We start from the raw sequence: 12,459 nt of genomic DNA, 5'->3' as shown, positions 1-12,459 counted from the left end.
TGCGTATGCTATGGGTATTGGAAGCCTTAGGTGAGGACACAGAACAGAACGGAATAAAATTCTTACGACATAGCGCCATAGAGAATATTCGAACTTTGCAATTTGTGTCTATGAAATTCACGCGACGTTGAGGGAAAGCATATATTACAACTATGCTATATTCTTCTACAAATTTGTTTTTGTTTTTTTTTTTTTTTGCGTAAACTGTTGATCACGCACGCGTTTGCATATAGATAATACATACGTAGGTACATTACGTCAGGTACAATATGCTTATATACCAATAAAATATCAGGCTATAATGAAACCGGGATGTAGTAATTGAGTTTATCACTAGGATTTACGGCCGTTAACGGCAGCTTAATGACCGTCCGATAAAACATGTAAAATTAAACGCGTCCGTGTTTTCTGCCGCATGGGGTGTATAATAATAATACGCGTGTAAAAGGCGATTTACCTTCTACATAAATTGACGTTTGTTATACCCGCCGTATACACGATTGTTCTGCGGAAGAAACCTTCCGTGAAATCACTATAAATAAATTTCCCCATTACAAAATAAAACCATCGAATGCGCGATGAGTTTTTTTTTCTCTCAGAAGAAAAATAATAAGTTCTTCGCTATTGTTGATATTAATAAATAATTATCTCGAATGTGTTCGAATTTCTTCCCATTTTTTTTTTTTTCAATTTCTTTCTTGAGTTCTCAAAATATTTAAACTTGTTTCTGCTCCTGCACGCGCCCCGTAGCACTCTGATTGCGAGGTCAAATATATGCCTATAAAAGTAGTCGCCCAATCAGAGCGAGGAAGGAACAAAAGAAAGGTGAAAATTATTTATCGGCTTGTGAGATCGAGTGAACATCCTGCAACGTCAATCTTCCAGTGGGGTATATATATACGGTGTGTATATCCATAAGTATAGACGGCGGAAATACGAAACAAGTCTCGTTTCGAAAAGTAATTTATTTACGCAGCACGGACGATAATATATTTATGCAGATAATAAAAGTGGTATACCGATACAGCGGGGATCCAGATCAGCGAATATGATGATTTTTACGAAGATCGTTATCCCGGAGTCTCTGGATAATTTTCATCGCGATAAAAAAAATCGTCGTGATTCCCAGCGCGCGTGATTTATGAGCCAAGGATTCACGCCCTAATGAGTAAAGAGGCGGTTGACACTGACGCCAAATTCAATGACGAGGATCACAATCTTATTCGGCGAAAAGCGAAGACGTGAAGAACGATTTTAACTTCGACTCGCCAAATTATTGAATTCTCCTACATCTACATACATCGTTTCTTTTTTTTCTTTTTTTTTTTTTCAAGGTACACGAGAGAAAGAAAACCATTCTTTCGTTTTTTTTTTTTAATTTTTTTTTCTCGTCGCCAATGAGTCAACTTTATTTTTGCCACGTTGTGTTGCAGCTGCTGTTGCTGATTTTGCTGCATTTCAAGTAGACCGTAAAAAGTCATAATATAATACGATCTTGATTCGAGAAATGTAATCAATTTTTCTTGTCTATTTTTTTTTTCCCCCTAATTAATCTCATCGACCGCTGATGTAGAGATACCGATGAACCGTTCATCCTTGACTATTGAGAGAGAGAAAAGAAAAAAAAAAAAAAATAATCACATACGATTTTTTACACGAGTGACGTTTAAAACAGTTATTTGAATCGAATAATTATTTAAGTTACCTTCGAAAAAATTTCATTTACCACAATGCAGAGATATAGTAGGACAAGTGTTCCGGTGTTTCTTTATATATATTTAAATAATATATATGTATATACGTATATGCATGTACATCGATACTAACCTAATCCAATCTCTGACCTATCTAGTAAGACGCTCCATTGTCCTGTTACTCCTCATCCGGTCTTGGAGTAAAAGAAAAAAATTAAAAAATAAAATAAAATAAAGAAATAATCCTCTTTCACCGAGCCGTTAAATAAACGAGCCCTGCGATGCTGTAAAATCGTATAAATTATACCCGCCGTGTAGAAAAGCAAAATGTTAGCGTGACAAAATTTGCGGGTATACAGTTCACAAGTTTTACTGCAAACATTTTTAACGGGGCCCACCTTCAACCGTAGAGAGATCAACGCAATTATTTTTTTTTTTTATTTTCATTTTATACATATATACCGGAAGTTCAAGACGCCTCCGTTACGCCTTTAGATTGCCAGAGACCGGGTGGCTCGATAATGAAATAGAATGAAGTGAAAAAAAATGAGAAGAACCGGAAAAGAGAAAACAAAAAAATCTTAATAAATAAAATTAAAGAATTCTAATAACGTTGCAAAGTTACGTCTTCCGTTTCATCCGTCGATCGATAGATATCTGTGAGATGTCTTCGAACGTTCGCTAACATGCGGATTGAAAAATAATTCGGACGTTGGCGTAGAAAGTTCGAATGGGATGCGAGTGTTAATCTTTTTTTTGATACCTCGACTTCAACATCGGATCCTATACACGGTATTTTTTAATTTGTTTCTTTTTTCTATCTCTGAAATGAAATATAATTTGACAGTTCGGGAAATCCACGTGTTATTAAATTTTACAAGCGTGTCGCATTCTTCTGCACGCTCATTATGCCGAAAGTGTATTTTTTCTTTTTTTTTTTTTTTCACTCTCTAGAGAACGAATATAAATATGAAATCCGTATGCGTGAGGAAAAACCGAAATCCTCAACAACTAGGTATTCCTACATTGATTTTATTTTATTTCATTTGGACCACGCGATCGTACGTACGTTGAATGTTAAATACTTTGAAAAAATAAGGACACACGTCCGTCTCATTACAACGAAACAAAATATTTTTGTTCAATATTTGAATAGAATTGAAAAGAAAAAAAAAAAACCTTTCGAAGAAGATACGGTAGTAAAATGAATATATGCTCGTGGGGATTCAATGTGAGAGAAAAAGAGAGAAGACAAAATCCTCATGAGTTTTTTAACGGGATTAATATCTGTTAATCGAGATGACTGAGATGATATTAGAATCCCTAGGAAAAAAAAAAAAAAATTACTTTTACTAATAAAAAGCAAACTTTCTACTTTTTCTTTCAGCCTTATAACAGTGGAATTCCAAGTTTTCGAAGTAATAAGACTCGAAGAGGACGAGTTCAGATTGCGACCTCGGAGGCGGTCAAGGAAGGTCAAGAACGGTGAAACGTGTATCCGCTACATAGGAACCGTGAATAAAGAACGAGATGCGTAGGAAATAAAAAAAAGGAAAATTACCTTAGCTGGCGTAGCTAATTCTAAGCGGCTTCACTTTGAGTTTTAACATAATGCTACGCGTACATCAGATGCGTACAGCATAAATGTATATCAAACAGTGAAGAAACTTGACCCGAAGGGTAGCAAAAAATAAATGAAAAAAAAACAAACTAAAGTTGAAGAACAAATAAATAAAAAAGACGCTGGTTAAGGAAAAATCATTAATGTCATTATACTGATTATCAATTCTTTTTTTTCCAATGTGTCAAATTCTGTCCATCCTTATTCAAAAATTTATCTTTTCGAGTTTTACACGAAAAAAAAAGAAAGAAAATCCTGGCTTATTTCGATTTTGGTAACGTGGAATGATGACATGAAACGGTTGAAGGAAAGAAGAGAAAAAAACAAAAAGGTTGAAGAAAAATGTGATGAATTATACCGAAGCAAACGGTATTCCGTATTTTAAGAGCAATTTCACGGATCGCGGTGAGCAAAAGACTTGGACGGCGTTTCGTTTCCTAGTCCACATCACATGTATATTATCTCTACCGGAGGGTACGATACGCTTGGTCAATTCGTTTCCGGTCGTTGTTGAAAGAGAAACAAACATCGTCAGACCGACGACGACGAGACTCGCGTGGAGTCGCGAGGGGAGAGCACGCTCAACTTCTATATGAAAATGTGAGAAACGTTTCGGACTCGAAATATGTCGCCATCCGAGACTTCCGACCGTGAAATATGAATTTTATTTCAAAACCGGATCGAACGAAATGTTTTTTTTTTTTTTTTTTTGTCACAGATTTTCTCGTCACGACGCGGTGGGATCGCGAGCGGTGACCCGTTATCTCGGGGAGGGAGGGATTATATCTCCGCTTCCGTCCGACGCGATATTGCGAAAATCGTACGATCGATTCGCAACGTCCGAATATACCAAGGACAAATTTATTCCACTAGAGAAATCTACGACGTACCTGCGACGAAAGTAAATCGAACGTAAAATAAATAAATGTGTAATATTACCACCGAAATGGACATGGATGAAATAAGAAACCCCGCAACGCACGTTAATCTCTGGAATTTCGTATCTCAACAATTTTTTTTCCCACATACCCACCAATTTTACGATCTTATTTTACGAGCATCGCACGAACGGTCGCTTCTCAGATCGTATCCAGATCCGTACACGTCCGGTAAGACGGTGTTAAAACAAAAAAACAAAAAAATATTACGGACATTAATGGAGATATGCGGTTATTAAATTCCACATAGATCGGTCGGAATTCGAATCGAGCGATAACACGTAGTTGGAAAAAAAAAAAAAAGTTTTCCGATTCACTCACCCTTGCTGAGCGTGGGGAGGTGCGGGTCTCGGCGGCGGTGGAAGAGATTTTCGTCCCGGCGTATTCTGCCTGGGTGCCAAGGGCGGAGGAGGAGGAGAGCTCGGCGACCCGCAGGCGTACCTGTCCACCGGAGCCTGCGACTGCGGTTTTTGACCGATCGGGGCATCGGTGTACTTTGGCGGCAGAGCGTAGTAATTTCTCGGTCCGTTTTCCGCGTGTCTCTGGGAGTTCGGTACGTACTTGGGGGGCTCGTGATACTTCTGAGGACTACCTTCGGCGAACAATTTCGAGCTAGCCTCGTAGCTCGTCTTTATCGGACTGCTCAGCGTGAAGTTGTGATTACTTTCGGCGTACTTCGAGGATTTTCCTCCACCGGCGTCCGGCTGTAGTGGCAAGTAGTTGGGCCTGGGTGGTGGTTGCGCGGGTCCTTTGGACTCGCTGGTAGGCACCTGAGGCTGCGGTCTCTGACCGGAGGACGACTCCAGCCTCTGACTGTCGTTCCTCAGCAGGCCGGACGCGTCGATTCTCGTGCTCTCCACCCTCATCGATTCCTGCCGTATGATTCTAGGCTCGACGGGGACCTGAGGCGCGGGTCTCTGATTACCGGAGTCGCTGTACCTCTGCGATATCAGATCCGGTAACTGCGCCGGTGGTCTCGCGGGGAATAGAAGTCTCTCTTCCGTTACCCTTCTGGCCGCCGGTGCCACCCTTCCGTTGACCATCAGTTTCTGCGTCGAGGGATACCTCAGACTCGATCTGCCGGTGGCGACCATTCTGTGGGTGGCGAAACCGGCGGACACTCCGTTCTCCACGATCATCCCGGAATCCGCGTGTTTCGCGACGGTCGTCGACCTCACGAAATTGTTTCGATCCCCCTGATGATTTTTCGCGGGCGATGATTTGCTCGATTTATCGTGTTCTCGTTTTTGGCCGTGTTTCGTCGAGCGTCTGGTCGACTGTCTTTCGGGCTGCTGAGACTTGTGTCTCTCCAGTCCGTGGTCCCTCCTCTTGTCCTCGATTATCCCGTGGGAATTCTCCTTGTTCTCCTGACTGTTGTACGCGTCGCTCTGCAGTTCGCTGGGCGGCGGTGGCAGCGGGTCGTCGAAATTGATGACTTCCAGCTCGGTTACGGTGGGCGGCGAAGGTGGCGGTAAATCCGGACTAGGTACGCGATCGTTGTAGACGTTCCTCAGGTGGGGTTTCTTCGGCGGTCGCTCCGGCACCCAATCGTCGATGGATATGGCCGGTCCGACGATCACGGGTCCCAATAGATCCGTCGACAGACTGCCGCAGCTGTTGCTGTGCTGGTGTTTCGGACTCGGCGGATCGGCGACGTTCGAATTGCGGCTAGATTTCTCACGCCACGTACCACCGCTGGCGTAATCGGACGCTGAACTCGCTCTTCTGGAGGACGGTGGTCTCGGTCGCGGCGGCGGTTGAGGCGGAGGACTCTGGGGCGCGGGAGTTGCTGATCCTTGGGCCAACTGAGGTTCCGATCTCCAAGAGGCCTGATGATGCCTCTCGTAAAACGAGAGCAGTGCCTTCTTCTGTATCGCTTTCAGAGTCGGATCCGAGACCCTGTGACGCTTGTCGGGATCCAGATAAGTGTAGCGCATCTGTTGTTGAAGCTGCTGTTTTTCCAGTTCGCTTATACGCTCGGCTACCGACAACTGAGGCTGCTGCGGTGACGTCGGCGTTACTCTGAAATTCGAAAAACACGTTAAACGTCACGGCGTTCGAACTTAAGAAAAAAACCACCTTTTGCAAAGTGGAGGACGGGCCTCACCTCGAAGGTAGACCGGTTTCTTGAGCTTGCTGATTACCGACGGGATACAATTTTCTCTGATTCCGTTCCCTGTCCAGGTACAATACGCTCTCGGAATGATGTCTCTGGGGCGTTTGGACCCTGGCGCTGTGAGCTATCAGTTGTTTGCTGCCTTGAGGACCGTTGGCGCTCAGATCCGACATGGAACCGTGATGAGAGTTCCAATTCTCGGGGCTCCGCGGCGCGCCGATTCCAACGACGTGCTGCGTATGCGTCGGACTCTGGGGCATCGGTTGATTGAGGGAATTGTTGTACTTCTCGTCGACGATCCCGCGTTCGTTCCCAACCGAATCGTTCCACACGTCGTTGTTCCCCTCCCTGTCGCGGGGACGCGTCTCCTCGTCGTCGATACTCGACTCCTGCCAATTTCCCCCCTCGCGACTCGTCGGCGTCGCGCAAACGTCGCCGTTCGATCCGTGACCGACGATCGGAAGGCCGTTCCTTACGCCTCGTTTGTTCCTATCGTTCATCGAATTCTGCCAATTTTCCTGCCACTTGTCACAGTGTCTCGCCTTAACCGGTGGAACGACACCGGCGGTACTGACGTCGCCGAGCGAACCCTGCCACTTGTCGTGCGAGTTAGACTGCTTGTGCGTAGGAGCGCCGATGCTGACGTCGGACATGGAGCCGTGGTGCCATTTCTCAGGGATGCCGCTCTGACGCGCCGGAAGACCGCTGGCCACGCTCACGTCCGACATGGATCCGTGCCACTTGAGGGTCTCGCTGCTCGACGCGCTCCCGCTTGACGTCGTGACGACGCTATCTCTGCCCTCCCTCGCGTCGTCCCAGGATGAAGTCGGTCGCTGAGCAACCGCCTCGCTGTCTCTCCTCAGTCTGAAACACGGGAGATAATCGACCCTGAGATACCGTGCGAAATCAACGGCGAACACGGCCGACGACGAATGAAAAAAAAAAATATATATATATGTATCCCATCCAAACAATTCACCTGTCCAAAAAAGGAGTGTTAGTGGTGGAATCGACACTGGACACGTAGCTGTGGTATCCTTCCGATTGCGCGTAACTAGCCTGCTGCGAATGTTGTACCCTGGCGTACTCCTCGAGTCCGGCTTGCGTCAGGTTGCTCTCCTGGTACAAGTCCACCTGAAAGTCGGCGAATGAAATTGTTGTTTTTTTTTCCTTTTTCGCCGGCAGAAAACGCGCCGGGATAACAACATCCGTTTCGACCGACCTGTCCGACCTGAGGGTCCTGGTAACTCCTCACGTAAGCTTCGAGGTCCGCGTGGCTAAGCGTTTGCGGCGGTTGCTGCTGTTCCCGTTCAGGAGGCGAAGGAGCTACGTATTCGACATCCCCTAGGGATTTGCCCTCGCGATCCACGCGGGGCCAAAGTCTTGACTCTGTGGCTGATTCGACGTTGCTTCTGTTACGGGCCTCGTATGTTTCGGCTGGTATTTTCTCGCACCGCTCCATCACCGTTTTCAGCTGTCGATTGGAAATACAAATCGATCAGACACACCGTACCTCGGTCGAAAGATGCGGATGAAAGAAGAAAAAAAAGAAACAAACGTTTCGCGAATATATTCTATATTTCCACCGAGTGTTCGAACGTGTGCGTCGATCCGACGCGTGCAGCGATCTGATTTAAATTTTGCATCGATGCGGCGCGGAGGCTATCGGCGATTATTGATCAATGTAGGAACGAACGACGTACGATTGTATTCCGATCTCGAAGCGCGATATAAAGAGCTCGGACGGCGTGATGCCGTTCGAAGGATACGCGTAATTGTCTGAAATAGAATCGAATGTAGAATCGAGTTGTGCAGTGCACGGGGTCAGATTTATCCGATCCTCGACCTTGAACGGAGGACGTATGAAGGAAAAAAAAAAAAATAAATAATAAACGAATAACCGTATAAGTGGGCGCGACGCGTAACTAGATATTAATTATAACTTCGAAACTTTCGTAACCGCATTCACTGCAAAACGGATCGTTTTTCTATTCGTGAGCGAAAAAAAAAAAAAACACGTTGAAAGAACAAACAAAATAAATAAATGTAAGTGTCACAACTCCCCCGACCGACCGTCGGGATTTGCTATGAAAATCTCGTTTGTAAACGCCTCGGCGAATTTCGCCGACGTCGCGTATATGTATTCACTCGGCAGTCGTCGAGAAAAAAAGTCGATTGATATTTCGAATAAAATGGAAATATGATCACCTGTTGAGTAAACGCTGGATTCGGTCTTTTGGTATGTGGTCTCGTGTACTGTGCCGGTTTTTCCTTAGGATACGTCGTGTGATCCGTCCAAGATTTTGACCTGTGGGAACCACCGTGCGACGAAGCTGCGTGTATAACTTCTTCCTCGGGGCTGTGATGCTCCGGCGCGGTCGGCCAGGACGGATATTTCTCGTGACCAGGTCCGTAGCAAACTCCTTTGAGACTGGAGGCGTCCCTGACCGGAGGCGTAGGGGGCGGCGAGGCCTCGTCTCTTTCGCTGAGCGGCAAACTGTAGCTACCGAATCCGGAGCTTTCGCTGTAGCTGCGCGAAAAACAAAAAGCCCCAATGAGTTCTCGAGATTTTCACTCGGCTTTTTTGAAATTTGGAGAATGAAAAAAAAAAAGAAGAAATTTCCGAAGGCTTGGGACGGAACTCACCCGCTGTCGTTTTTGTACCCAGGTGTATTTTTCTTGTAACCGTCGTTGTACCCGGTGATGATTGAATTTTTTTTACTGACGATTTCGCGTTCGTTACGGTTGATCTGGGCATCGTTATTTTTGTGTATGTGATAAAAATCGTTTTGCAACTGCGTGCCCGATGTACGCGAGGGTGAATTGGGAGAAGCAGAAGACGGAGGAGAAGAATTCTGTTTTCCGTAACCCTCCGTGGAATAGGGGGTTGAATTTTTGTACGGTGAATTTTCTGTACCAACTGCGGTATGGCCGTGTGTTGAGTACGAGAATGTGGTGGCAGCTGACGGTGATCGGGCTGGACCCGGGGGTTCATCCTGGCCGCGATATCCTGGTGAGGACGGCTGCAGGTCCGTCATCGTGCGTCCGACGTCCCCGCCATCCGGGATACACCTGACGGAACGATAAAATCATTATTACCCTCCAACGAAACCAATTGAAGGGTACTCTACTGGAATAATGAATAGAATGGATCGATGATATTTGAAATGCCGTCAACATTTTTTTAAATCAGAATTGGTATGGTATTTTTGTATATTTCGGTATCAGGAATCCGAATGTGAAAGCCAAATTGATCCATCTATAAAATTGATCAAGTTATCGCACATCTTTCGCTTTTCACAGCAGAAAGAAAGGGATACCATTTGGATTTTTTACGGTTTTGGAATCAACATTAAAAAATTGTTTTTTCCTTGAGTTCTTATGTATTTTGATCTCAGGAATCCAAATCTGAAAGAAAAATTGACCTATCTACAGAATTGACCGAGTTATCGCCATTTTTCACCTTTTTGGGGTCAGAAAAAAAAAATTGAGTTTTTAGTCTATATTAATGTATTCTGAGCTTAGGGATCCGAATCTGGAAGAAAAATTAATCTATCTTTGAAAATGACCGAGTTATTGCCGAATTATTGCATTTTTTGGCATAAATTTGAAGATATCTCGAAGGGAAAAAATCGTAGCTCAATTTGGACAACGGATTCGTGTTCCTGAGGTCAAAATACATGAGAAAAGTGCCATACGATCAATTTTAGAAAATAAAAATTTTTGGCCAAAATTTGAGATTTTTCCAAGGGGTACCCCTTACGATTTTTTCAAATTTTGACCAAAAATTTTTATTTTTTTAAATTGATCGTATGGCACTTTTCTTACGTATTTTGACCTCAGGAACGCGAATCCGTTGTCCAAAGTGAGCTACGATTTTTTCCCTTCGAGATATCCTCAAACTTGTGCCAAAAAATGCCTAAAAATGGCGATAACTCGATCAATTTCATAGATGAATCAATTTTTGTTCCAGATTCGGATTTCTGAGCTCAAATTACATCAATATAGACTAAAAAATTAATTTTTTTTTTTCGACCCCAAAAAGGTGAAAATTGGCGATAACTCGGTCAATTTTAGAGATAGATCAATTTTTCTATCAGATTCGGATTCCTGAGGTCAAAATACGTCAGAAAAGTGTATTACAATCAATTTTTAAACTACTTTAGTTTGGGCCCAAAAATCGCTACAAATCCCAATCGGTATACCTTGGATTCTTTGGATTTTTGAGGCAAAAAGGAAGTTATGACACTTTTGTAATGTATTCTGACCTCAGGAATCCAAATCTGAAAGCTAGAATCATCTACTCATGCAATCGATCGAGTAATCATCGATTATTCGCTGTTGGGAGCAGAAAAATTGAGACATATCGATTGGTTCTAGTCGTAGACCCACTTTGAGTCGTCGCAATCCATGCATGGGTCGAAATATTCGAATTTCTCAATTCACCAGCGAGCCCGAGCTTAGCTGGAGTCAGGTAGCCACGAGCGAGGGGTCTTGTTTTGAGGCGTCACCTCTGCTCAGCCCCCAAGGTGACGTCTCTCAACAAAGCGCTACGCTGCTGACTGCCCTGACTCCAGATAAGCTCGGATTCGCTTGTAGACCAAAAAATTCTAATATTTGACGCAGATATATTCTAAAATTTATGGTAAAAAAAAGCGATAAGTCGGTCAATTTTGTAGGTAGATCAATTTCTCTCTTATAGTCAAATAGCAGCTTTTTTTTATTCAAGAATTTCTGGTATTCTTATGTATTTTGATCTCAGAAATTTAAATTCGAAAGCCAAATGCCTCATCTAGAAAATCGACCGGGTTACCACTGATTTGTCGTCTTACAGAGCATAAAAAAAAAAAATAAAAAAGTGACAAATCCTGATCAGTTTCATTCGTAGCTCAATTCAGCGGCCGGATTCGCCACAGCCGCTTCTCCCTCATGTTTGTGTCTCGCATGCACAAACCCGAAGCGCACTGTACGCTAAAAAGAATTCGCAGATGTAAAGATTGAGGGTCATCCACCCGCCGAATAATAAGAGTTGCCCGGAGCCACGTAAAGCGATAAAAAAAAAAAAAATTTTCATCACGTCATCTTATCCAGTAAGTACGAGTACCTACGCTCTACCAGCGATTATCACTCGTCTCTGTCTGTTGCAGTCCCAAAGCAAAAAAAAAAAAACGAAAATTTGTTAATGACACGGTACGCTTACGGCATGTTTCGCTAATCGTCTCCATGTACGTACGTATGAATAAATATTAACATTGATTAGATCTCTCGAATTGTGTTCAAAAATAAGATACAAGATACATGCATCGGTAACTCCGATACGACATTAAAAGAAAAATAACGAGGTTAGTATAAAAAAGAAAAAGAAAAAGAAAAAAGAAAACGCGAAGCAAATCAAAAGTCGAGTTATTTAAACGGTCTTTTTTATACCTATGTAATTTGGAGATTCCGTAACTCCCGTATTACTCGTACTCGTATTTAAGTGGAATTCGGATCTCCGTAATGTATAATGCCGCGCGCAACGTATAGCAGCATCAGCATCGGCATCGGCATCGGCATCGGCAGCCGCAGCAGCAGCAGCCGCAGCAGCGGTCGTTCGGCTTTTCTGCTCTGTTACTCCTCACTTCATCTTATGTACCGACACACGGGAATTTTAAGAGGACGAGTAAATGCACTCGAAGACTTCTCAAGGAATTCTCCTACGTTATATTGGTACCGGAATCCGAGGCCGTGACCTCGTGACCCTTAAACACGCGAACTTCCGAGACAATGGGTTAACTTTTTACCTGCACATATTCCCCTCCCCTCCTTACTTTTTGCCCCTCTACTTTTTCTTCCGGGATATGCAGTTAAACGAGCATCCTCGCGATCAACGTCGCAAAAACTGTGCGAACAAATTGGCCCTCGCCAAGTGTAACGAAGGTCTAGGCTACTTTAAATCAGGTCGCACAATGAAAATTTTTCCACAAAATGAATGAAGAAAAAAAAAACAGAATTTAAACCACTAGAGTCCTGTAGGCTGCTTTATCGCAGGTTATAAACTTTGATGTGTTTTAATACGAGGGATATGGAAAGGCAGCTATTTTCTCAAAG

At 43.7% G+C, this 12,459-nt stretch overlaps 1 protein-coding gene across 3 annotated transcripts in view; it reads right to left on the bottom strand.

Moving 5' to 3' along the window:
* The window catches only part of LOC105684498 (protein Shroom), a 94,029-nt gene that overhangs the window by 26,372 nt on the left and 55,198 nt on the right, over positions 1-12,459 (bottom strand). For all 3 annotated transcript variants that reach the window (XM_048659559.1, XM_048659560.1, XM_025746283.2), the window contains 6 exons: positions 9,016-9,441; positions 8,578-8,899; positions 7,592-7,843; positions 7,349-7,503; positions 6,361-7,233; positions 4,575-6,275 (listed from right to left, as the gene is read on the bottom strand). In XM_048659559.1, coding sequence (XP_048515516.1) covers positions 4,575-6,275; positions 6,361-7,233; positions 7,349-7,503; positions 7,592-7,843; positions 8,578-8,899; positions 9,016-9,441 — 3,729 coding nt within the window. The remainder of the gene's footprint in view (positions 1-4,574; positions 6,276-6,360; positions 7,234-7,348; positions 7,504-7,591; positions 7,844-8,577; positions 8,900-9,015; positions 9,442-12,459) is intronic.

Source organism: Athalia rosae, chromosome 8, assembly GCF_917208135.1.
Source record: "Athalia rosae chromosome 8, iyAthRosa1.1, whole genome shotgun sequence".
Lineage (NCBI taxonomy): Eukaryota > Metazoa > Arthropoda > Insecta > Hymenoptera > Athaliidae > Athalia > Athalia rosae.
This window is presented reverse-complemented; position numbering and strand designations above follow the sequence as displayed.